The sequence below is a fragment of the Alligator mississippiensis genome, chromosome 1, assembly GCF_030867095.1.
Source record: "Alligator mississippiensis isolate rAllMis1 chromosome 1, rAllMis1, whole genome shotgun sequence".
NCBI classification, from domain to species: domain Eukaryota; kingdom Metazoa; phylum Chordata; order Crocodylia; family Alligatoridae; genus Alligator; species Alligator mississippiensis.
Genome location: NC_081824.1, coordinates 16037425 through 16063113, shown reverse-complemented (window position 1 = coordinate 16063113; position 25689 = coordinate 16037425). Strand labels below are relative to the sequence as shown.

Sequence of the window (25689 nt, the reverse complement as noted above, 5' to 3'; positions counted from 1 at the left end):
TAAACAAAGGAGGGAACCAGCTGCCTCCCCCCGGCCTGTCTGGGTCTCCCCCGCGCTGTCAAGCGCTGCCCCCGGCCCGGAAACTTCCAGCTCCAACTTGCCGCCCCGCGCTGCCCCGCGCCGCCGCAGAGGGCGCCCCCGGCCCCGCGCCCCCGGCTCACCCGGGCCGCCGCCGCCGCCTCGTCCAGCCCGCTGGCCGCGTCCGCCTTGCAGCCGCGCTTGGAGGAGCGGGTGCGGGACGAGATGAAATGGCCGCCGGCCCCGGCCGCCGCGGCCGCCGCTTTGCCCAGGGGGCGCAGGGAGCTCTTCCTGGTGTTCACCATGGCGCGGCCAGGGGCAGGGGCAGGGGCAGGGGCCGGCTGGGGACGGGAGCGCCGCTACCGCGCCGGCGCCGGCACCGAGTCCGCCGCCGCCGCCGCCGCCGCCGCCTCCTCCTCTGCCGCCGCTGCCGCTGCCGCCGCCGCCGCCGCCTGGGCTGAGGCAGGCACTAGCTGGCCGCCATTACTCCCCCTCGCCCTTTCTCTCCGAGCCAGTCGCGCGGCCTCTGGGGGGCGCTGCGCCACGCACGGCGACGCTCTAGCCCGCCCACGGCAACTCTATGGTTCCTCGCGGGCGGCGCTCTGTCCTGCGGATGGGGGGTTGTCTGCCCACAGGCCCGGAGGGGCGGAGGTAGCGGGCGGAACCGCCCCCTCCCCGCGCACGTCACAGCGTCTCGCGCAGGGGGAAACCGAGGCAGGTGTCTCAGCGAGGGGAGGATTTTTTTTGGGGGGGGGGGTTGCAAAATCTTTTGGCAAAATAATTTTTTGCAAAATTTTTTTGACAATTTTTTTTTTGCAAAATACATCTCTTATCAATAGATCTATTTGTTTTGCAAATAAATCTTTTGGCAAAAGAATTTTTTGGCAAAAGAATTTTTTTTTTTTTTTTGCAAAATACATTTTTTGGCAAAAGATTTTTTTTATTTTTCCCAAAATCTAGTTGGTCTGATCAAAGATATTATCACCAGGGATCCTAGTTTTCTCTGATTTAAAAAAAAATCCCTAGTTTTTGGGTAAAAGAAAGTAAACCCAAATCCACATATTTCTATGATTTAAGTGAAACACCACGAATATATAGATCTATATGTAGTGACATTTCATTTTAATTGTGGAAAAATGTGGATTTGGGGTTACTTTTTTTAACAGAAATTTGGGGATTTGTTTTAAATCAGAGAAAACCGGGATCCCTAATTATCGCCTCTACCACGAGTTCTGATTCCTTCAGAGAGGAGGAAAAATGTAATTCTGTCCTTGCCGTGTAGTTGGCAAGTTGCCCTAAAAGACTTCAGCCCCCAAAATAGGGTTGCCAACCCTCCAGGATTGCCCTGGAGTCCTGGGAATTAGAGAGCAATCCAGGAGATGCTGGGAGATCCACGATAGGGCATTCATTCAAATCAATGTGAAATGTTGAATCTGATTTATACAGTTGTCCGGGGAGGGTGTTTAAATGTGACAGTCATGTGCGTTTGCCTTCCTGACATAAAGTCATTAATGTCATTACATCATGTGATGAAACCTCCCGGCACAGATTCAAATAGAGTTGGCAACTCTACCCCAAAAGCCTCTCGAATCTCGTCACAGCTACCCCCAGCTCTGACCCCGGGTGTTGCACTCCCGCAGCCCTGTGGGCCAGGTGAATGGCATGGGGATGGCCCCACAGAGTGGGTGCTGCATGTCCCAAGTGGGCTGGAGCAGGCACCGCCTGAGCCTGCTCAGCCGCCTGGGGCAGGATAGTAGGGCTTTGTGGGACGGATCCGGCCCCTGGGCTGTCTCTAACACCCCTGCTCTAATGCTGCGGTAGCTTGGACAAGGTCAAAATTCACCGGTGACCATGGAAAATCCACCGCCAACCGTGAGCCTGAAGAAGGACACCTTACTTTGGAAAGCTAGTGTTATGTAACTTTATGCCAGTGTGCAGCTGGTCCCATAAAACATGTCACCTCCCCAGAAAAACTCAAGACCAAGCAGAATATCTGAACGGTAGCACAGCATTAAAAGCATACAAACTGGCATTCACTGAGTTAGACTGCAAGTCTATCTTGGCCAGTCTGCTGTGTCACAGGCGAGTGTTAGGGGGTCTTGGGGGGTACGTGCCCCCCCTGAGATTGGCCCCCGACTCGGCACCGCTCAGGACGGGGCAGGATTTTTGCCATGTGAGCTGGCAGTGTTAGGGGGTGGGGCACGAAGTATAGGAGTGGTTAAGGGGCTTTTGGCCCACCCCTGGGCCCACCCACAAATTGTGTCCCCCGCAGACTGAGAAGACGCCAGTCACCCCTGTCCTGTGTGGCACATCTGCTCAGTGCTCTGCTCGGTGTCCCCCCTTGGCACTCCTGTTATGAACCTTTGACCTCCACTCCTGTCCCTGTTTTCATTATTATTTGTCCCAGGTAATCATCAGTAACACGTCACTAATGGTCCCCAGTGCTAAAGGGGGCTTATAGTTTACATGGGGGGCCTGGCCCGCAACTTCCCCTGAAATGCTGGAAGTCCTGTGTGACACATCTCATGTGCTCTGCTTCGTATCCCTCTTTGACACACTCATTATTAACTTGTGATCTCCACTCCCATCCCCATTTCCATTATTTGTCCCACAGACACCCCTGGAAGTGTTGGCAGCAGCCAGCGGCGATTGGGGACTGCCCACAGATGCCACCGGCAGTGTCAGCAGCGGGGGGTGGGGGGCAGGAAGCAGCAACCACCTGCAGGCACTACCAGCACCCTTGGTGGTGCTTTTTGCAGGGGGTGCACTGCCAACCTCGGGGTGCACGTGCACCCGCGTGCACCCCCTGCATGTCGCCAATGCACAGTGGCAACAAGTAGATGCTGAAAAGCAGAGTGAACAGGGTATGACCAAGGTTTTTTCCACTGTTCCTTTTGCACTTGCAGCCTCCCGTATTTAAGAGGCCGCGTGCAGTTGCTATGTGCAGTTGAAAGGCTGTTGTGCTTTGTCTCAGCTGTAGCTGTTTCAGCCAGAAATGTGCTTCTTGCATAGGAAACTAAACTGGCAACTTTTACTCATCCAAGTGGTTTTCTTTAAGTCTATGGCATGATGATTACACACATCAGTAATTGTTCCAAAGGATAATATAGGCCACTTTCCCCAGAGAACTGTTTCACAGCCTAGTAAGCTTTACTTCTAAGAAAATTATTTTGATACTAAGGCTAAAAATCCTCTTCCTTTGCTTACTGTACCCCAGTATGTTTCTGTATCATTTGCCAGGTGTCCTTAATCTGTTGGGTGTTTATTACTCTGAACTTGTCAATCTTACCATTCTCTGACTTGTTTGCTCCTAACAAAACACAACCACTTAGTTTTTTTAAAGGAGGAAAATAGCAGCTGTTACGGTAAATTGGAGCCTAAAGTGCTTTCCAAACTTTAAATAAGATACAATCTGGTTGCTTTACATTGATATGAATTATATGAAATTATCCTCTCAGCTGCTACTCAACTGCAACTGTCCCTTTTTAAACTCACTGTCGCAATTTAGATACACCAATAAACTATGTTTCAGACCAGAAATATGACGTTGCAATGCGAGGACAGAACTACAAGCAATAAATTCTTGAATTTTAATTCTAAATCTGCCACTGATTTGGAGGGTCCTACTGAGCAAGTGACCTCCATACTTCCTGTTTCCGTATCTCAACTATTAGTATAATAAAACTTACCAATCACATGGCACAGGGCTATTGTTAGGATGTACTAATCAAAGTTTCTAAATTGCTTTAATGATTACATGTACAGTACAATCCTCAGTAAAGAACAAAGAGAAATACTGTATGTACACAGATGGTGTTCTACTATTTCTGCATCAACCCCAAATCTTTACTCACAAATAGAAAATCTCCTGAAAATAAGATGTTTTAAATTAAATATTACAAAATGTGAAGCCATCCCAGTCAGATATTTAAGAAGAAAGTGGAGCATTCCAAATTATAAGCAAAGTTATGCACTTCCGCTATCCTCTTCAATAGTCTGAGTTCAAGTACATCAAAAAACCTGTGATGTTCAAAGGTGAACTCTGTGTCTTGCTTGTAATGTTAACAGGGAAGAGAGACTGATAAAGTGCTATGTAACAGAGCCCCTGTTAGTTCAAGGGGAAGAGAGGCAGCTGACTGAGGGCCGGCTGGGAGAAACAGGTGGCCAAGAGGGAATAAGGAGTAGTAGCGCTAAAGGTGTAGAAAGACTCCAGGTCACTTGGAGTGAGAAGGGGGATAGAGGGGATAGCCAGTGAGGACTGGGCCCCCTGCAGCGCGTTAAAGAGCAGGGGCAGCGGAGCTGAGCAGGCTCCTGATAAGTAGGCAAGGGAATACCTCTGCTGTTGACAGGAGGGCTAAAGAGCAGAGCCCAGGGACTGCAAGACATGGTAAAGGGCCTGGAATGGAGAAGCAAGGCCAGGGGCCTGATTCAGTGGGGAAGAGAGAGACGGGGAGAGTGGACTGGCTGAGATGGATCCTAAAGACAACACCTTGTTCAGGGAGTTGAGCTAATGGATCAGGCCAGACAACAGCAGCAATGATGAGCAGGGTAAAGTGCACCTAAGGCTCATTCTGGATTCTGAGGACAACCTCCCCAAATTTATATGTAACCATCAAAGCATGGCAGGCAAGGACAGGGCAGTACCCTGAGAGGCCAGAATGGGCAGCGCTGGGTGGGTGCAGCCATCCTCCAGAGGCAGATCTTGTCATAGATAATGTGTATTGGGAAGTGGAAATTATTCTTATTCATTTGATGGTCTGATTTTTGGAGCTTTTAACCTGTACTAATAACTTCAGGCATGTCAACTGGTGTTTTAAATGTCACAGAATTTTTCAAGTGTTGTGAAAAATGAGTTGGTATACTCTGATTTATTTCCTTTTTATGTACGTATATTTCAGGGTTTGTAAAAGATGACAGCCATTTCAGGGACAGGGAAAGTAAAATCCTTTATTCATGAAACAGCTACAGTAGTTGAAGGTGCTTGTCCCCTTTCAAGCCAGGGAAGACTCTAAAAGAAAAACCTGGTCCATTTACCCTAAAAGTACAGGAACACATGCACACTGCAACTGCAGTGCAGGGAAGAAGTGTCAAACACATGGCAATAAGTGACCAGACAGTATGTTTACTGAGGGTAGCCTGAATCATGGTCCTACAGCCATGACATTATTTATTCTCCAGCAGTGCACAGATAATGTTCTTTTTCATTACTGCTTGGCAATACTGCCAAGTATTGACAGTGCATTAGTCCAATAATAATCTAGTTTTGAGATAATGAATTAAAGTTCTGAATGAGACAAAAATGAAAGTAACATAGTAATCTTCTCCCACTTTCTATGTGCTTAGCACACGCGCGCGCACACACACACACACATACGCACACATGCACGCACATGCTCTCTCTCTCTCTGGCAAAACTAGCAGGCAGATTGCAACTGAACAGTGTCATAACTCAGGAATGTACTGCACTGGCAGAACTGTTTAGGGAAGTTTGCATAACAGCTGCTTGCAACATGCCTCATTCAAGCCCACACCCTCAATTTCACAAGCACTGAAATTACTGAAGATTTTTTTTAAGTAATCCACTAGTTATACAAGAGAATTCTTGTACTTGGCCCCCTGTACTGCTTAAAGTGAAAATTCCCTGAAAAGATGCATCACTTCATCATATACTCATCAGAGAATCATAGAAAATGAGGGTTGGAAGGGACATCAGGAGGTCACATCTAGTCTAACCCCCTGCTCAAAGCAGGACCAGCCCCAACTAGATCATTCCAGCCAGGGCTTTTTTGAGCCCAGCCTTAAAAACCCCCAAGGATGGGGATTCCACCACCTCTGTAGGTAACCGGCTCCAGTGCTTCACTACCCTCCTATTATCTAACCTAAACCTCCCTTGCTGCAACTTGAGACTATTGATCCTTGTTGTGTCATCTGCCACATCCGATTACAGTCTAGCTCCATCCTCTTTGGAACCACCCTTCAGATACTTAAAATCTGCTATCAAATATATTTGATATGGAAATATTTGTATCTGTTTCTCTTTGTTAATATTCTAAGCTCCTTCCTGCTAACCATACTCACGAGTAAACCTGAAATCAATGGGACTTCTATTAAAGGGACTGATATCATTTAAAAAAAATCCCTGCTCATGATGTAGGTATGCTATGTCATCTCCTTTTAACTGCTTTCTCCCCATTAAATTATAATTGTGGCAGACATGTAAAGGCATGTTTTGTGTTGGACCAGTTCTACCTACCTTGCTTTGGCCACATGGTTATATTTTCAGGTTTCCTGGTTCTCCAGCTCTTAACTATGAAGAGTGGCCAATATTATTCTTCTGGGGAGTGGTGATAAAGTGGGGAAAGTGTCTTGTGATGGCTCCGGAGTCATATGATTAAGCCCAGTTTTGTTATTGCTCCCCCTGCCCCACCCCTCCCCAACATCAATTCAAATGCAATACCTAGTAATTCAGGCTCTGGAATCAAAGGTGTCTGGATGTGATACCAGCTGGTCTCTTTCCAGTGCTATTGGCTGTAGAAACTATTGTGCCTTAAGCATGCTGGTTTTATGGAGTGTTAAGCTCCTACAGACCTTTGGATTTAGACTTGAACAGTAATGTGGCTGGGATATCAGCATGGGATATGAATTTCAGTGTGAATTCCATTCCTATTTTTAAACTAAATATAAATCAATACAAAATTATAAATTAATTCACAACAAATGTCCAGATTTGCTTGTGTTTTTTGTTTGTCTGTGTAACACAAAAGACATGACATTTTTAACTTTACATTTTCTTTCCTGTATGCTAAGAAAGATTGATGAGTTGCCTAACAATTAAGTATGAACCTTACAGAAGTTGACTTCATCATGCCCCTAACCCAGGCGTTGACGTGGTGCCACCCTTTTTTTAAATTGTTTCAAGTATTGCATATAACAAAACACCAGAAGGGTTGAGCCACTTGTGTAAACTGTACTCAACACTTCTCATTCAAACAGTTCATAGTGAAGTACAGAGTACTGAACAAAGACCTTCTGAGAAGAGAAAAGAGAAGACACAATAAAGAAAACAAAATAAAATAAAGGATTTTATTTATTTTGGATACAGTGGCCAAGTAGGACCAGGGCCCAACTTAGCTGGGGACTGCATAAATATACTCAACAAGTATTCTTACATCTATGTATTACAGTGGAAACAGTGTTGGCAGTTAAACAGCTGTCTAACTGCCTCTGAAAGCAAATGCATCTGAAAATACTAGATAATATATTAACTAATACCAAGTCCCAACATTAGTCAGAGTTCAATAACTGATTTCCAAAATTTTCCAGAAAAGGAGATGGAAATACCTCATTGAAGATCTAGGGTAAGTATGAAGCCAGAGCACTGGCAACAGCAGGGATGCTTATTGGTGTAGCCTGTAGGAAGGATCAACCAGAGAGGAGTCCTTCCAGCGAACAATACTTAAAGAGCAGAAATTTGTGGAACTTAACAAAAGTGTCCCAAAATAACCCAGATTGGCAAAGCCTTGTTTGTGCCCTAAGTAGTACTTAATGTCACAGAAAATATTCAGATGGGTAATTCGTTGCAGCCCTTCTGTGATTATATCTAGTCCTAAAAGGCATCCAGAGATCAGGTGCAGCATCTAACACGTGAAACAGTCCTGTATCCCTACAAAAGGTTTCACTGGGGAATCTTGTCTGTGTGGAGGTCAAGAGGTTTAATTTACAGCACTCACATTTACTTCAAAGAGGAGCAATGTGCCAAGGATTTTTTTGTGGCATCTCTGATTGTACAATTCCAAGAATGAAAACCTAACTATCTTTTCAGGAATCTATTTATAGTTCCCCTGTATGTTCCCCTCTGTCATGCTGCCAACTCATCTTGGTTTCAGCTGATTCTTGAAAGAAAAAAAGTGTTCACAAGGGATTTCACCGTTACAAACTTGCTGGAAGTTCTTTCCGCAGAAGATCCTAATACATTAAGACTGCACTTCTTCCGTGACACCTGCTGGTACGAAGTCTCACATGTGCCCCACGCAGAATGCAAGTTGAGACACTTCAAACCAGTGATTTGCACTGGGGTTATTGTCCAGAGGCCCAACCAGGACTGGGGATCCCATTGTACTTGACAAGTACAGACACATAAGATAACACAGTGCTTCCTATGAGCCATCTGCAATCTGATCCAAGACCTCAGATTGAGAAGTACAGTACACATGTGTTTTTAAATTATTTAAATAAATACATTTTTAATCAAAGCAGTTGGACATCTCTTCTTCCTTGCCAGCCAAGAATGTGAGGACTCTGTTTTCCCTGCCACAGGAGATAACCCCACTGCAACCTGAAGTAGTGTTGGGCATGTAGTTCTCTGTATGACATTCAGTGTTAGCAACGACACTCCTCTACTGGGAATTTCAAGACAAGCTTAAAATCACACATGGCAATACATCATTTTTTTTTGCTATCAGGGTAAAGTAGTGTTTAACTGATACGATACAAAGGCGCTATTACTTTCAAACTAGAATGAGGGTTTATCTTGTTTAAACACACAGGTGTGCACACGTGCATGTACACACGCATACACTTTTAGCAGCATTTTGAACACACATAACATTAAGGCAAACTATATGCCATCTCTGACATACTTCATATCAGTTATTGTGGATCAGGAAATGCCTCTACATTTGTTTTTAACTAAAATGCATTGTTCTAAATTGCTTCCATGGTGGGCGGCAGTTACAGCTCTCTTGCTTCTACTATGATCAGGACTATTAGTATCAAAGCAATGCAGGGAGCACCAGTGCCACTGCAATGTCATCCTGCCAAGTGTTGTGTAGACCACTGAGGCAAGAAACCTCCATGACCCTTGAGAGCTGGCAACATAAAGAGACAAGCAAGGGCAGGAAAACGAACACATTTGTTAGCATTCAGAGATGGGTAACAAATGCCCAGAGATATTAAGTGACTTCTAAGGTCACACAGAGAGTCTGATAGGAAAAGAGAGAGTGCACCCAGGCCAAGGAGATCTGGGTGCAATATTAACTAAAATGATAACCCCTCTCAGGATGAGTTCATGGACTGTTTCACACACAATATTAACAATTTGCATGATCACTATACCATAGATGTGTGTTTTATGCTGCCATACTATATGTAATAATAGCTCAGACTGTTTTGAGTCTCTCGCTGTTTCTTCCGTTGTATACTACTTGAAAATGTTCACAGGAATTACTTTTTATGTTGTCAATTTGCATGTAAGCTACATCTGTGCCTGTTGCTGTTACTGCATGGAGTTAACACCCTATCCATTACTGCTGAGTCACCAAACGTGTGGTACAAAACCAGCGATTTACCTTTCCATTGTACAGCAAACTTTCCAAAATCATTTACTTCTCAACCTGTTTCTCCATACGTGGCAAACTACAAAATACATGGGAAAGAATCTTAACTCTGCATCACTCCGAATTTTATACTTTGGTGTTCAGCACCTCTCAAGATCAGAATGTTAGACTTCAAGTTCTTCAAGGCATAGGGATCAAATCTCACTGATTTTGTAAAATGTCATTAATTTAAGGGTGCTTGATAAAAAAAATCCACAAACTACCCAGCCCTAAAACTTTTAAATTACTGAGTTCAGGGAACAGGACAACTTGAGATAATTCACCCCATGAAGAGTGATCATCCCCTAGAAATAGATCATGGAACAAGTGACAAGAACAGGTGGGCCCACTTTTCCAGGACTTCTGAATGTGAAATAACCAGAGATTATGTTCCCGCATATTTTTGCTACAATCTAATTTCCTTTGAGTTCTGTCACAGCAATCTGCATTTGCGAATCTCTCTCAAAAGACTTTCAGCTTAATTACTAATTAAGATAAAGCAATGTGTCTGATGTGTTGTCATTTAATGTTATTACATTTAAGCAATATTTTTTTTCCTTTTTCATGGGTTATTTTTGTTTAGTCTGAAAAAAATTGCACATAATTAATTTTCTGCTCCATTTAGATACACTAGTCTGCATTGGTTATTGTTGATGATGTCTTTCCTTGATGGGTTGGGTGGTGACAGCTCAAACACTGTTTTACTTTGTCAACCTCAAGGCTTACTGCTCCATCATCAAATATGCTCAGGAGTGGTTGTTATCTTCTACACCAGCAAGTCAGATCCTTCCTGACAAAGAAACACAAGATAGTTGCATTCATCTTATGAATACCTTGTTATAGGCATTTTGGGGTTTTTTTTCTTAACTGAACTCATGGTGGGCTGTTTGTCTTCTTTGGTTTCCTTCACCTTCTGCACTAGTTCTTACTGGAGTATTAGTGGTATAAGCTGTACAAAGTCAAGAGAGGGGCAAGGGTTTCTTTGGGCGATATTTTTTGTTGGACCAATGGTATAGCTGGGATAGAGTTAGACAAGCTTTCAAATACAAGACATTTTTTGGGTCTGACCAGAACAATCCAGGCACAACACAGTAAAAAACAGCTGTATGAGAGAAGTTGCCAGGTACAGGAAACACAATTAGCAGAAGCACAGAAGCAGATTTCTGGGAGATGAAGGCCTACCAAAAATAGAGGAGGGTCATTCTCACCTCCCCTGTGTGGAAAGAATTCAGGAATAAGGTAAATTATAATGTGCCGTATATCAATATCAATGTTAAGTCCTCAGTTCTTAGTGTCCAGCCAGCACATAAATTTTTTGTTCCCAGGTTCACATTTTAAAGGTGTCAGATAGATTTTCCTTGAATACAAAGACAGTGAGGTCAGAGACAGAGTAGTTGTTCTGTGAGAAATGTACTCCTAATGGTGTGTGTGTGGCTCTGTCCTTTATATTTTTTTCTGTGAGTATTAATTCTGGTGCATAGTTGTTGTTTCATTTCACGCACACAGTTGCCACGAGGACATTTTGTACACTGGATCAGGTATATCACATTTTGGGAAAGGCACATGGTGGATTCTGATGGTTTTGTCATGGAGAGCGTTGTTTGTAATTGCAGTGGAGAGGTGTTGACAGGTTATACATTTCTTGCAAAGACAAGGCTGTGTCCCACTTGATGTCTGTTGGGCCACGGGGAGTTTGCTTTTGATGAGTTGGGCACAGTTAGAGGGTAGTTTGGAAGCCAGGAGTAGAGGAGCTGGGAATATTTTTCTCAAAGTCTGATCTTTGCCAAGAATAGGCTGTCATTTCTTGAGGATGCTTCCACTTGGCTCCAGCATTGGGTGATAGGTGACCACCAGGGCTGTGTGGTCACACGGGGAGCTTCTTTTTGTATTGTAGGAGGTTGGACACTAAGAATGTCTTGCAGTTGAAAGCTTGTCTAACTCTATCCTGACTATACAGTTGGTCCCATAAAAGATAACACCCTAAGACATCCTTGCCTCCCATATAATTTCTGGACCGTCTTGGCTACAACATCACCCTTGACTTCCAAAGCCAAGAGAGTATTTTGGTGATGCCTTGACTATGATCACACTTCAACTATACAAACTTCTGTTTCAATATTTTTCTTGTTTTTTTAACATACTGGTATTTTTGGAGCTCAAAATCAGTAATGTGATTTTCTTAGGTTCCTCTCACCTACTTGCTTTGCCAACAGTTTTACTCCTGTAGCGTAATGTATGTTAGAAAAACTAGTAAAGGGGCTACAGATTAGCTCAATTCATTTTGGCAGGACTGCTCACTCCAGAAGGCTAGTGGTACAGCACCATGCTTCCAAACATACTCCTGTTCATGGTTCAAGTCAACCAGTTGCCTGTAATTCAGCACTCAACATAGTTACACCAGGAATGTCTTGTCTCACTCACCATGCTCACTTGGGTTCAACACACCATTAACACGATGGATAAGAACTCAATAGCTAATACTAACCATGTACTTATTCTTAAGTACTTTTAATTAATTAGGGCCAGAGTGCACAGCACCTTCTAGAGTCAAGCCAGTTTTGAGGATAGTTGAGTGCCACAGACTTTTTAAACATTGCTGTTATGTTAATGCAATAAGAGATATTAAAGGTCCAGCCTGCCATTTCACTCAGCCTGCAGGGCTCCTGGAATAGCTGGGAATCCAGGGGGTGCGGCGAGCAGGGGCAGGGCCCACTACCAAATTCTGGTGTACAGACTACAGAGTCCCATGGGATACACGTGTCAGTAATGGTAAAAGTAGGAGGGTGCTGTGAGGGTGGGGCAGGGGGAGTTAACCTCTATACTGCTACCACATGTCCAACCACTGCTGCCAAGTTTGGATCTGGCGTGTGAGCTGTCCCATAGTCCAGATCCAGCCCAGGGGGCTGTTCAAGTTTGACACCCCTGCTTTAATAGAATTAAATGTGGTTATTCAGTAATCTACCCTTTCATCCAAGGATCTCAACATGGATTGAAAATGTCAAGCAAATAAGATGAATACCACAGGAGAACAGAATCTCACAATCTTTTGATGAAAGGCACACTTTCTAATTGGCACACACAAAAATGGCAATGTCTCCCCAAAATCCAATAAAAATTCAGAAGCAGATAGCTGTAATTTAATCTCATATTGCTAACCATTATTCTTATAAATTGTCCTCTAAAACATTTAGTACATTCATGGTGCATCACAATAAAATGAAGAGAAAATTACAAAGAACAAACTAACTAAGGATGTGAATTTACTCCTCTTACTCACCTTGAGCAGTAGTCACTGTGAGTCAGGCAATTTAAACAATAAAATACCAATCCGCAGGAGTAAGAAGAGACAGAATCAGGCCCTAAATGAACAGAATACATTCATCCTAGCACAGTACCTTTGTTTTTTTAAATCACTCTACTAATTCACAATGAGTCTCCTATTAATTAATGTGAATTAGCAAGTTTTGACTTTCTAATTTAGGTTCATTTTAAGTGTTTTACACTACACTGATGATTTAAAAAGCTTGTTAGAACAGGCACGCAGGTGTGAGCTGCAAATCATACCAAAATTGCTGCTCTCATTCAGCTCGGCATGTGCTTTTAGTCCTTGGCCCGCTCAGCTATTGTGTTTGTTTTGGGTAGTTTCTAACGCTAGCTGCTCCTCACCGAGTTGGATTTCTTCAAGGAGCAAGATACAATGTTCAAGTCACAGCGTGGCATAAAGGAAGAAGGCTCCTCTAAATGCTTTGTGGATCCCTGAAAATCCCACTCCATTTTCTCATTTTTGTTGCATACCCTCTGCAACCTTGAGTCACTGGTTTGTAACCATGATGTTGTTCTTTTGTACTTTGTACAAGGCCCAGACAGGAGCCCTTTTGGAATATGTCAACACTAGTCCTTAATTGGTCTCTCAAGAATAATGAAAGGCATTCCAGTCTCCAAAGGGCTCAGTGTGCTGTTTTTACTGCTGTCGCAGCCCTCGCCGATACAGAGTCTGAAAGACAAAGAAACGGATGCAGCTCCCTTAGCTGTGGAGAAACAATCCCACTGTGCTGTAGTGGAGGAGTTTCATACTGCATTTTGAGTAAGCCACCCCATCAATTATCCATGACTGTACACGGTCTGGGAACATCCCCTTGCCTTCCCTTTTACCTACCCTAAATAATCATTTGATATTAATAGGTATGTGGAATGGAAAGGCATAAAACTAACTGTGCTTTGCCCGATTGTTTTATGCTTAATGCTACAAAAAATACTAAAAAAAAAAGGGATCGTGGGACCCGCTCTAAAACGATCCATTTCTTTTCCGTCTATCATTCAGCACCAGAGACCTGCACTTATCTAGAAAGAAACCCGTCGCCTGGACCGGAGGGACATTTAAACGAGGAAGGTAAAAAAAGAAAAGGGGAAGTCTGACGTGGAGAGCGGAGGGCTAGCGCGGAGCGGGGAGTCCGGGGTGCGGCTCACCCCGCCACGCTTGCTTCGGCTGCGATAGCGGCGAGCTCCTGTGCGTTAGCTGGGCGACAGCTCGGCGGAGGCGAGGTACTCGTGGGGGACTCGGCTGCAGGACGAGGCGCTCGCATTCAAGCCGAGCCGGCGGCCCCAGCCCTCGCCGGAGTCCCCGCCAGCTGCGCGGGGCCGCGCCACCGCCGCTCCCATGTGACCGGCGGGGCGGGGGTGGGGGTGAGGGTGAGGGTGAGGGCCGGTCCTCGCGCTGCTGCCGCCGCCGCTGCTGCTGCAACCCTGCGGGGAGCGGGCACCGCAACGAGGTCACGGGCTTTTTTGTTTGTTTAAAATGACGGAGCGGTGCTCGTGAACGTGTGCCTCCCTCGGCGGGGGAGCCGCGGGCCCAGCCCCGAGCCCGAGCGCGCGGAGCGAGGGGCGGAGCACGTGGGGCCGGGTCCGCGCGCTGCCAGGTACGGGGCCCCGGGCCCGGGCCCGGGCACGGCCTCCTCCTTCCCCTTCCCCTTCCCCCGGGCCGGGCCGGGCGGGGCGGGGCGGCGGCTGGGAGGCGCGGGCCGGCCTGGGCTTCTCGCCTGCGCTGCCCCAAAGGGAGGGGTGTGTGCGACGTGTGTGCCTGCGTGTGACGTGCATGTGTCTATGTCTGTGTGTCATTGTGTGTCTACGCCTGTGTGTGACGTCTGTGTGTGTCTACGTCTGTCTGTGTGTGACGTGTGTGTGTGTCTGCGTGCAATTGTGTGTCTGCGTCTGTGTGACGTCTGTGCGTGCATCCCTGTGTCTGTGTGTGTGTGAGGTGTCGTTTGTGTGACGTGTGTTGTTTGTGTGACGTGTGTGTGTCTGTGTCTGTTTGCATCCCTGTGTCTGTCTGTGTGACATCTGTGAGGTGTGTCTGTGTGACGTCTGTGTCTCCGTGCAGTGTCTGTGTGTGACACGTGTGACGTGTGGGTGACTGAACAGCAGCGAAAGGCTCCAGAGGGATCGTTCGGAAAGGAGGGTTGCAGCCAGATGTGCAGAGGCCGGGATGTGGCCACGTCACACGGCTGCTGGTGTGCAAGGAGTCCAGCATGTTTTCGGCCTGGCGCCTGAGCCATCAAAAGCGGGCGGGGATCCGCTTGGGATTTGAAGTGCTGGTGAGGGTAAGCGGCTGCACCTTCGAGGAGGCATGGGGAGGGCAGGAGGCCTGGTATGTGTTGCTCTAGAGTTGGTCAGAGCAAGTTTTTGCAGTGGTTTTTTGACCAAGTGTTCGTCTTTGGTTGAGAGGGGCTTAGTAAATCTTAAAAAAACACAAAGGGTTTTGTTTTTGGTTTTTTTACTTCCTTTTTCACCACGCTCAGCCTGTGGAAACAGGCGGTGGGGAGGTAGAGGGAATGCCCGGGCAGACCAAAAAGGCTTTATGGGAAATTGAAAACATTTGCAGGCTTGGTTCTAGTTTTGGATGAATTGAACAACTTATTTATAAGCCTACAGATCTCAGCAAGGCTAAAGCTGCTTTAGGTCAGGCAAGCACTTGCTTCCTTGCCTCTTGTTCCTTCTCATTTGTCTAGATTGTAGCCATTTGGATGAGACTTCTCCTGTCTGTTCCTGTAGTGTATTTATTGCTATTACTATTAATATTTAGATTTAAACTTTATCCAGAAAGGCTCAGAGTGGCAAAACCACATCTAGGAACTAGCACCTAAACACTCAGCCATCTTGGTCCATGATCAAGACTCCTAGACCCTATGATAATACTTTATATAGGAAATAATAGTTGCTGCTCCAAAGAGTTTATTCTCTGAAAAGTTTAATTCTGGCAGTAGTATTTGGCAGTGTTTATGCTTTTCTTTGTACAGGGAGAAAAATGGTATAACTGCCCCCTGGGCTCTAGGTAATAGTACTAGCTTTTGAAGCAGCGGAGTAAACCTTAATATTGTTTCCACTTGCATCCTAACTAATGAAAGTGCTGTATAAGAATATATATGACAAGTGCTTGTGCTAAAGACATTTCTTGGTCCTGTAAGTGTGTGTCCTCAGATCATATTGCAAGTTTGACGTCTTGAGAAATAAGTGTGTATAACGTATGCCAGGAAAGGTTAGAGCAAGGGAAAACATGGGGTACGTGTTTACCTACAGCCATGGAATTGTGTGTTTGTGCTGATTATGCAACAAAAATGAAATCCTGTGTAAGTGCACGCTTGTCACTTTTATAATCGTAAGTGATTGAAGCTCTAATTTAGAGACGCTCCCTAATTGAGAAAAATTGGGAATTGTGACATGGACCCTTAGTTATGTAGCAGCTGGTTAGTTAGAGATACTGAAGGGGCTCCAGAGACTTGCCTACTAGACACTAAAACTTTTTGTTTAGTTCTTCTCATTCATGCCTGACTGGCCTCATTGAGCCAGACGTCACTTACACCTACATGTAGTGATCATCTCTCTTCTCCGAGACAGACTTCGAAGGGAAGCATTGGCATTACAGTTCTTCTGCTACTGTCGGATAAGTACTTGCTGCCAGGTCTGAAGCAAAGAATGTAAACTGAATTCATGACTTGAGGACAAAATATAACACAGAGGTGCAAAGTGTGTAGGCTCCTGTACCAGCAAGATTGCATGCCACTAAATCTTTCTAATACTAGATTTGGACAGCTGACATGAGCGGTATGCTGCATAATTTGTATTTAATTTTACCTGTAATATAACAGTAAAATTAACCATAAAGTACTATGGTATTTGGATAAAGAAAAGTATCTTTAATAGCTGACTAGGTTTGTGTAGGGCTTTTATGTGTGCAAGGCCTGTTTGTTTTTCTAAACAGAATTTAAGCCTAAAGACTTGCCTCTGTCTCAGTCTGGTTTTATAACCACTCTGATGATGTCTTTGGAGGATGCTCAACAGATGTTGTGACAGTAACAGCACTAATCAATGTGTGTGTGCAAAGGGGGGTGATCCACAAAATAATTAACAGAAGATTAGAATTTTTGCATAGGGTAATAACACAAAAGATAAATTATTTGGGTGCCAGATTTTAATATCCAGGAGATGCATAAACTCTGTATAGTAAACCTACCTTGGGGATTTTTTTTTTTATATAAACTATTTTAAAAGGCAGGTTTTGAATTCAAATATACAAGTAAAGCTATGTGCATATCACATGATTATACTGTGCCCGCACAGTTGGAGAGGAAAAAGAAGTTTAGGTCTCATTGGTTTTTGTCTAGCTATTTTGGAAGTGGTCTGGGTACTGTTACCTATTTTGCTTGCTCCAATACCTATGCATAGTGAGGCAATTTGGAGACTGCTGCAAATTGCTGAGCAGCTTCGATAAAGGTGGTGCCTAGCACTTGGCAGGATTTAGACCCTTAAATAAAGTGCCAAGTCGGAGTTCTTCTGCCCTTGTCAGGTCTTCAGTGCTTTTTATGTAGTTTTTGTGGCTTAAAATAATTCCCTGCAGAGCTCAGGAGAGAGCACAACAGGATCAGTATAGCACTTTTCAGCCCCATTGACTCAGCAGACTAATCCTGTAGTATGTTTAGCACTTGAAAATCCAGGATTTTTTTTCTCTAGTCCTATTTGAACAAGAATCATGAGTTGCTATATCCAGTTTCAGGGGCACTGCACCATTTGGAGAGTGGAGGAACCTTGGGGGAGGACTTAGAAGGATGCTGCATCTTTGGATTATGCACTGTCAAAGTGAAGGTCGGGGCTGGCAATGAGCTATTACAAAGGATGCCTGCACTGGCATTGCAGTTCTACTACCATCTGATAAGTGCTGCTGCCAGAGTCTGAAGCTAAGAATGTAAACCAAATCCATGAAAATGGCAGTGATAGATTTTTTTTCTGTGCTTTCAAAAGAACGATGAAGCTTTTGAATTCTTGGGGGAGAGCTGGGGGGGGGGTGGGGTGTTTCAAAAAATCACAGTTGTCTTTCTTTTAATGTGTGAGGCTGAAAATGGTACACATTGTATGCGTCATCACATTAGAAGCCGCAGGAAAACAAAGAGCCATCTGGAGACTTGAGCAGTTTTTGTAGATTCCTGTGTAAGTGAACTGTCAACACAGAACAACTCTTAAAGGATGCAGAAAATGTAAACAACTCGGCTTCAAAAGTGCCAAGTGGGTCAAGGGTTTTGCCTATTTCTTACAAATCTTTTTTCCATAATTAGGCAAAGCATCAGAATGAAAGAAGTAGACAATATCGAAACTTTAAGCGAAGAGTGGTAGGTGCTCTAGTTCTTTTTTTCTCCTGCTCTTTTGATTGCTTGTGTGGTTCTGCCCTGCCTTTTGCCTTATTTCCTTTTAAAAAAGCCAACCCCCCTCCCACCACTACTGATACTTATAAAGCTGGCAAAGAATTACCTTTTTAAAAAATCACATTGATTTACAGGCTGCCATTATGCATGCTTCCTTTGGATCCTGCATCCCAGACTGAGAGCTGAAATGAATTGAAACCATACCAGGCATGTCTCTCTGCTTGTTTCTGATCTCCTCTTAAAGGATGCAGCTGCCTTTACTAACTGGTTGGCTAAAGCAAGTGTTTCTGCTCCTTTCATCTCATGTCCCGCATCTCTTGAGTTGTTCTGCTTGTCTGATAAAGCGGTGAAGGACTTTTACGATTGAAGAATAAAAGGACTCTGCACTGGAGATCTGTTTTCTTTATCCATCTGCTCCACATATGCTTGGTTTTGCAAAAGTGGCAAACTGGGTTTGTAGAATGCTTTTTTTCCTTCTTCCTATAATTGCAACCTTAAATTCCCAAAGTAGAAGACTTCCAAGTGCCTGCTCAAAGATTTCTGCTTACAAGTAAATGCATAGGCCTGTTTTTCTGTTTTGATCTTTTGGAGACTGTTGTTATACATGAAGAGATCCTATTTATTTTGCCTATAAAACATTTTAACTTTCAAGGTAAAGCATAATAAATGCCTAAATTCATACATTAGATTCTCTTTGATTAGCCTTAAGAAAAATATTTGTTAGGTTGTGCTGAAAATGGGAAAAGAGTCTGATTATAATATTTTTTCCTTCTCTCTGTCAGTATGTTCTTTTGTGATGTTTAAAGACATTGATCTTATATCTGCACTAAGTAACTTTTTATATACTTATTGATGCCAAGTTTTAGCAGTATGTATGAAGATACTTATTGATACAAAGAGACCTAATTACCTCTTGGACTGTTTTCTTGAATGTTTTGCTCAAACATGAAGAGTTATATAAAAACTGATTTTCCTTTCCTCCTCACTCCAAAAGATTGGGGTCATTTGAGCTGCTTGAAATGCCTCTTGCTGAGAGAATTGTATTCAACTCAGCAGAGATGCACAGGAAAGGATCAAATTATCAAATGCTGCATAATCATTGTACCGTGTGAGAGCCTAAACCAGGGGCAGGTAATTATTTTGGGTGGAGGGCCACTTACCGAGTTTTGGCAAGCTGTCGAGGGCTGCATGGGTAGCCCCGCCCCTTGACAGGTGCCCCACCCCCTGGCCGCTGTCTTGGGGCCTGAAGTCCCACTCCTAATCTTGGACTTTTGCCCCTGGAAGTCCATCCCCTTGCCCCTGGAAGTTTATCCTCTTGCCCCTGGAAGTACTCCTTTGGAGAAGAGGGTTTATCATCTTGGAAAGGGGAAAAAAGCCCAAATTACATACTAAAAATCAAACACCCATAATAAGATATTTTAATTTTAATGTAAAAAACAAATTTTTTGTCCTGATTTGTGTGTGTTTGTGCTGTATATGTAGAAGTGATGGCATAATAGCTCAAAATGCAGTCTTATCCTTGTATAGTGTGTGCAGGGGTGTTGGGGGTATGGGTGGGTGGGTGTGGGGTTTGTGAGTAGCTGTGGGTGGCTGGGTATGGGGAGTTTGTGGGGATGTGTGTGGGTACAGTATTTGTGGGGTGTATGATTGCGTGTGGGGAGGGTGTGGTTAAGGGGTTTGCAGGAAGGGTTTGAGAGGATATGTGGTGTGCATGGGAGCCCCCACACGCACACCCCTGAGCTGGTCAGCACCTGCCCCACAACAGCCCAGAGCCTGAGTGCCCTGAAGTGTCTCCTCATGATCACTGACAGTGCGCAGCCACAGCGTGCCGCTGTGCACCACCGGGCTGCATGTAGTGGTAGCGGCAAGGACCAGCGCGTGCATCTGTGACCCTGCGCACCCCGTGCTTTCTCTGGGCTCGCCCGTCAGGGCTGAGCAGCGGCAGCAGCAGCTGGGCAGATACTGCTGCTCGCCACAGGGAAAGCAGCCCCTCCCCTTCACCGCTGCCAGGCAGTTTTTGCTGCGGCCACCCAGAGCCCATGCCACACTATTCTGCGGTGTGGCTTATTCGCCACTTGTGAGCTGCCCTGCAGCTACTCTGCACTGTCACTGCTGCTGCACTGGGCAGCCTATACGCGACGGTGAAGGATCCGTATCGCAGCCTAGCATGTTGTGGGCTCTGGGGGGGCAGCAGCAAAAACTGCTGGAAGCGGCAAAGGGGAAGGGCCGCTTTCCCCATGCTGAGCAGCAGTTTCTGCCCAGCTTCTGCTTCTGCTTAGCCCCAGCGGGCGAACCCGGAGCCAGCGTGGGGCCCAGGCTCAGCAGTAGCAGCGTGGGACAAACTGCTGCTCAGCAGCGGGGAGGAAAGCGGTCTCTCCCCCTCCCACTGCCAGCGCTTCCTGGTGCAGCCACTTGGAGCCTGCGCAGGGCTGCCCTGTGTCTGCTCTGCCACCGCTGCCCCATGGGGCAGCCCAGAAATGGCGGTGACGCAGTGGAGCTGTAGGGCAGCTCCTGCACCAGGAGGTGCCGGCAATGGAAGGGGGAGGGGCTGCTTTCCCTCCCACACTGAGCAGCAGTTTGTCCCACGCTGCCACTGCTTAGCCCAGAGGGGTGAGCACGGGGTGCGCGAGGTCAGGGCTGCACACACTGGTCCCTGCCTGTAGCACGGGGCTGGGTGGGGAGCACTGGTAGTGAGTGGGTACACAGGAGTTGGTGACAGCTGGATGGGAGCATAGGGACCGCACCAGTGTCCCAGGGCCAGCACCAGTGGGGCCCAGAGCAGGGCGGCAGGAACGCGGCATCCCAACCAGCAGGAGCTCTATGGAGCCAGGCCAACTCCCTGCTTTCCCTGTTGGTGCAGCCCAGCCCAGCTCCACAGACCCCTGCCAGCCCGCACCCTGCGTTCCTGCCACCCTGCTCTGGGTCCCACCGGACACCAGCATGGGCCCCATGTTCCCACATACTTGCTTGCTTCCACTCGCCCCTGCTGCTGCCCCCGCTTTTCCTACTTTCCTGTCCATCCGCCAGCTGCTCTGCACCACGTGGCTTTCGGTTGCATGGCCTGACCACAGAACTCGGCAGCAGCTGACACAGCCCTGAGGACTGAGGCAATTGCCTGTGGTCCTCTCCTGCCCCCCCAACCTTCCCGCTCTGTCACAGGGAGGTGCAAACAGCCCAGCGTCCCAGGCCAGAAGCCTCTGCTAGACAGGGGCTTACAGCTGGTGGGCCGGGGCTGGGCTGGCTTTGCTGTTGCAGGATCCTGCTGTGGCTTCCCCTAGGTCTTACTGCCCCTGCTTCCTGTCATCTTTGACAGGCAGCCAGGGACAGGTAAATATTTATTTTCTAAATTTTTTGGGGGGGGGGGGGGCACGGGCTGGATAGAATGGCCTGGTGGGCCAGGAGCTGTTTGTGGCCTGTATTTTGTCCACCCCTGACCTAAACTAAGATGTAATCAGACCATCATGATATGTTTGCTCACTCTGATCAATAAAAAGGTAACATAGTGAAGAGGTCCCTCTTCTATATGCTCTTTATACATAGCATGTGTAGAAATTATCCTTGGTAGTAAGGTTTTTCTCTAGGCTTTTATTATACTTGGCTTGTCTTCAGAATATAGGAACATAAGAACTGCCATTTACTGAATCAGTTTCTAGGATTTCACGGATTTCATAGATACTAGGACTGGAAGGGACCTTGGGAAATCATTGAATCCAGCCCCCTACCCCAAGGGCAGGAAGTCAGCTAGGATCAAAGGATCCCAGCAGGATAAGCGTCCAAACACTTCTTAAAGGAGTCCAGAGTAAGTGCTTGCACCACCTCTGGAGGGAGCCTATTCCAGGCCTTGGGGGCTCAGACAGTAAAGAAGTTTTTCCTTATGTTCAGCCTAAAATGGTCTTGGAGGAGTTTGTGACCATTGGTCCTTGTCATCCCATGGGGCGTTCTGGTGAACAGATGTTCCCCCAGATCAGGGATGGGCAAAATGCGGCTTGCGGGCTGAATGCGGCCCACCAGGCCATTCTATCCAGCCCACAGGGCCCCTAAAAATTTAGAAAATTAATATTTATTAATATGACATGGCTGCCTGTCATGCGGCCCTTGATGGCTTGCCAAAACTCAGTAAGCGGCCCTCTGCCCGAAATAATTGCCCGCGCTGCCTCAGATCCTGATGCACACCCCAGTCTACTTATAGGCTGCCACCAGATCTCCCATGAGCCTGTGCTTTTCCAGGCTGAAGACTCCTACTACCTACAAACTCATTGCGGGGGACAGCAATAAATAGGGGATATAGTGTTTACCAGGGTGCCTGTTGAGGTAACTAGAAATAATGGCCACAAACTGGAAGAGAGCAAATTCAGATTGGACATCAGGAAAAAATTCTTCACAGTGAGGGTTGCCAAAATATGGAATAAGATTCCAAGGGAGGTGGTGCTGTCCCCTTCCTAGGAGGTATTTAAAAGGAGATTGGACATACACCTGTCTGGGGTCATCTGACCCCAGCACTCATTCCTGCCCAGGGCAGAGGATCGGACTTGATGATCTAATAGGTCCCTTCTGACCCTAACATCTATGAAACTATGACTCCCATGGCTCTCAGCCTCTCTTCATAAGGCTTATTCTCCTGCCCTCTGATCATGCATGTGGCTCTCCTCTAGACTCTATCGAGCTTCTCCACATCCTTCCTGAATTGTAGAGCCCGGAATTGAATGCAGTACTCCAGCTGCAGCCTCACCAAGGTCGAGTACAGCAGGAGGATGACATCCTGAGATTTACTTGAGATGCATCTATGGATGCAAGCCAGAGTTTGGTTTGCTTTACCAGCTGCGACATTGCATTGGTGGCTTATGTTCATCTTGTGGTCAGTCATGACACCCAAGTCTCTTTCAGCCATGGTGCTAGCAAGCGTAGCACTGCCTAGCCTATAAGCATGCTGCAGGTTTTTTCCCCCAAGGTGGAGTACCTTACATTTGTCGGTATTGAAAGTCATCAGGTTTGTATCTGCCCACTTGATACTGTGCTTGGATTGATTGACCTGTCTTACAGAGCGGATGTTGAAAGGGAGGGTAAAAAGGACATATCCAGAATCTTCCTGTGTAGGTTCAAGAATGTCAGGGTTTAGGAAGCTCTGATACAGAGCCCACATACCTATGGAGGCCTTTCCTCCATAAGAAGTCCAGTCCCCTTTTGTACTGGGTTAAGCTGCCAGCCTCCACGACATTTTGTGGTTGTGCGTTTCTCAAGTTTAATTACTCGCAGTGTGAAGAAGAACTTCCTTTTTGTTATTTTAAAACCTACTAGGCAATAGTTTAATTTTATATCTTCTAGTATTGTGGGAGATAATAAATGGTGCAGAGAAAGTTAAGATGTGTTTATTGTTTTGTTAACCTTTATCTTGTTCCTGCTCCCTGTCATCTTTTTTTCGCTAAGATGACAAGTCCTAGCTTATTTAATCTTTCCTCATGTGGAAGCCCCTCTGTACCACTGGTCCTTGTTGCCCTTCTGTTGTACCTTTCATAGTTCTATAACCTTTTTCAGGTGGGGAGGGACCAAAGCTGAATGCAGTATTTGAGGTGTGCATGTATAGTAGATTTATAAAGGGGCATAATGATACTTCCTCTTTCATTTGCAATTTCCTTTCTTATAATTTCTAACCTCTTATTTGCCTTTTCAGCTGCTGCTGAGAATTGAACTGATGTTTTTTGGCCAACTGTTCACATTGAATATTTAACATTAAATGTCATCTGTTGTTTTTTTGCCTGTTTGCTCAGTTTTTCAAGATCCTTGTGTAGCTCTTCACAGTTCACTTTGGTTTTTGAATAATGTTGTCAATTATTGACCTTCATGCCCCTCCATTCCCCTCATTTAGATTACTTATGAATATGTTAAACATCAATGATCCCAGCACAGATCCTGATCTAGTTGGGGATGGTCCTGCTTTGAGCAAAGAGTTGGACTAGATGATCTCCTTAGGGCCTTCCAACCCTAGTTTTCAGGTGTGCACCAATAGAGATTTTTTTGGCTAATACAAATGGCTGATTTTTAGCAAGTCATATCAGCCGATGCCAGTCCAATTACTGATTATGCAGCATGGAGAGCAGTGTCTAGCTGGTAAGTCTTGTCAGGGAGAAGGTATGGGCAGACGTAGGGGCCGTGCCTCCATCCCACGTTCCACCCCGTTTATACAGTACCTGCCCCTGTGCCGGCCCCACTCCCTCCCTCACCGTGGGGGCCTTGACCTGCACCCCCATGTCCCTTCCCTCCCCCCATGCCTTCTCCCCCACAACAGACTTACCAGCCAGGCTGTACTGCAGCTGTGCGCGTGCACATGGCATTTATTGGTGACATCATCGGCCACATCAGTCAAAAAAGGCTGATTGCCAATCATGTCAATTTTCGTTTTATTGGTGCTGATATGATATGGGACTGATGTATCAGTGCACCTCTACTAGTTTTCTCTGATTCTGTCCCTGGTGGAGGAAGCAGGGAGGATCCCCCTACTGTTTATGTCTTTGCATTCTGATAACCAGTCATTTATACCCACTCTGTTTTCTGTCCTTAAGCCAATTTCTGATCCACAAGTGGATCTTCCCTCTAAAGCAGTGATTCTCAACCAAGGTATTGCTAGATCCTTTTAAGGGTGCTATGCAAATTAGCACTGTTAGGCATGTAAACACCAATATGATTCATAAAGTATACCAAGGGTTTTCAGTTAGGAATCCAAGGTGTCAACAACATTGTAACCTGTTCTTGACTTTCTGATTTTTTTTTTTTTCCTAACAAGAATTGATCTACTGTTTTTCCATAGAATCATAGAAAATTAGGGATGGAAAGAACTTCAGGAGGTCATCTAATCCAGCCCCCTGCTCGAAGCAGGACCATCCCTACCTATATCATACCAGCCAGGGCTTTTATCTAGCCAGGTCTTAACAACCTCCACAGCCTCTCTGGCTGTTGGAACCTGTTCCAGTGTTTTACTGCCCTCCTAGTGAGTTTTTCCTAATATCTAACCTAAACCTCCTTTGCTGCAATCTGACACCATTGCTCTTTGTTCTGTCATCTGCTGCCACTGAGAACAGTCTATCTCCATCTTCTCTGTAACCACCCTTCAGGTAGTTGAAGGCTGTTATTTAATCCCCTCTTGGTCTTCTCTTTTTCAGACTAATAAGTCTAGCTTGGGTCCCCAGCCTATACTGGTGCATGGGATGGTTCTGTCCAAAGTGTAGGACTTTGCACGTGTCCTTACTGAACCTCATGAGATTTCTTTTGGTCCAATCCTCCAATTTGTTGAAGTTTATCTGCATCCTAGCCCTACCCTCCAGCATATCTACTATTCCTCCTAGCTTGGTGTCATCTGCAAACTTGCTCCATCCCATTTTCCTGGTTGTTGATGAAGACTTGAAACAAAACTGGCCTCAGAACTGACTCCTGAGGCAATCCGCTTGATAGTGGTTGCCAACTAGACACCAAGCCATTGACTATTACCCTCTGAGCCCAACGAATCAGCCAGTTTTCTGTCAACCTTCTAGTCCATTCATCCAACCTGTACTTTCTTAGCTTGCTTGCAAGAATATTGTGGGAGACTGTGTCAAAAGCCTTGCTAAAGTCAAGGT

At 45.7% G+C, this 25689-nt stretch overlaps 2 protein-coding genes and 1 long non-coding RNA gene across 14 annotated transcripts in view; 1 reads left to right on the top strand and 2 right to left on the bottom strand.

Moving 5' to 3' along the window:
* ATAD2B (ATPase family AAA domain containing 2B) overlaps positions 1 to 404 on the bottom strand; it is a 138734-nt gene extending 138330 nt beyond the window's left edge. For both annotated transcript variants that reach the window (XM_014601590.3, XM_019481442.2), the window contains exon 1: positions 162 to 404. In XM_014601590.3, the coding sequence (XP_014457076.1) occupies positions 162 to 323 (162 nt within the window). In that variant the 5' untranslated portion in view covers positions 324 to 404. The remainder of the gene's footprint in view (positions 1 to 161) is intronic.
* Positions 405 to 7087: 6683 nt separating this feature from the next.
* LOC106738268 (uncharacterized) lies at positions 7088 to 13947 on the bottom strand. 2 transcript variants are annotated; one of them, XR_001372629.3, is made up of 3 exons: positions 13860 to 13947; positions 12670 to 13386; positions 7088 to 10182 (listed from the first exon to the last, which is right to left on the bottom strand). It is a non-coding gene; the product is annotated as an uncharacterized LOC106738268 (long non-coding RNA). The 2 variants fall into 2 exon arrangements; XR_002088347.2 differs by lacking the exon at positions 7088 to 10182 and having other exon boundaries at positions 11885 to 13386.
* The window catches only part of UBXN2A (UBX domain protein 2A), a 35994-nt gene continuing 23689 nt past the window's right edge, over positions 13385 to 25689 (top strand). The window contains exons 1-3 of one of the 10 annotated variants that reach the window (XM_059729219.1): positions 13385 to 13476; positions 13714 to 13782; positions 17996 to 18049. In XM_059729219.1, the coding sequence (XP_059585202.1) occupies positions 18009 to 18049 (41 nt within the window). In that variant the 5' untranslated portion in view covers positions 13385 to 13476; positions 13714 to 13782; positions 17996 to 18008. Of the gene's footprint in view, positions 13575 to 13713; positions 13783 to 13851; positions 13935 to 14093; positions 14162 to 14227; positions 14309 to 14388; positions 14990 to 17995; positions 18050 to 25689 lie in introns of those variants that run through there. The other 9 variants (XM_059729222.1, XM_019481412.2, XM_019481389.2 and 6 more) reach the window with 9 other exon arrangements.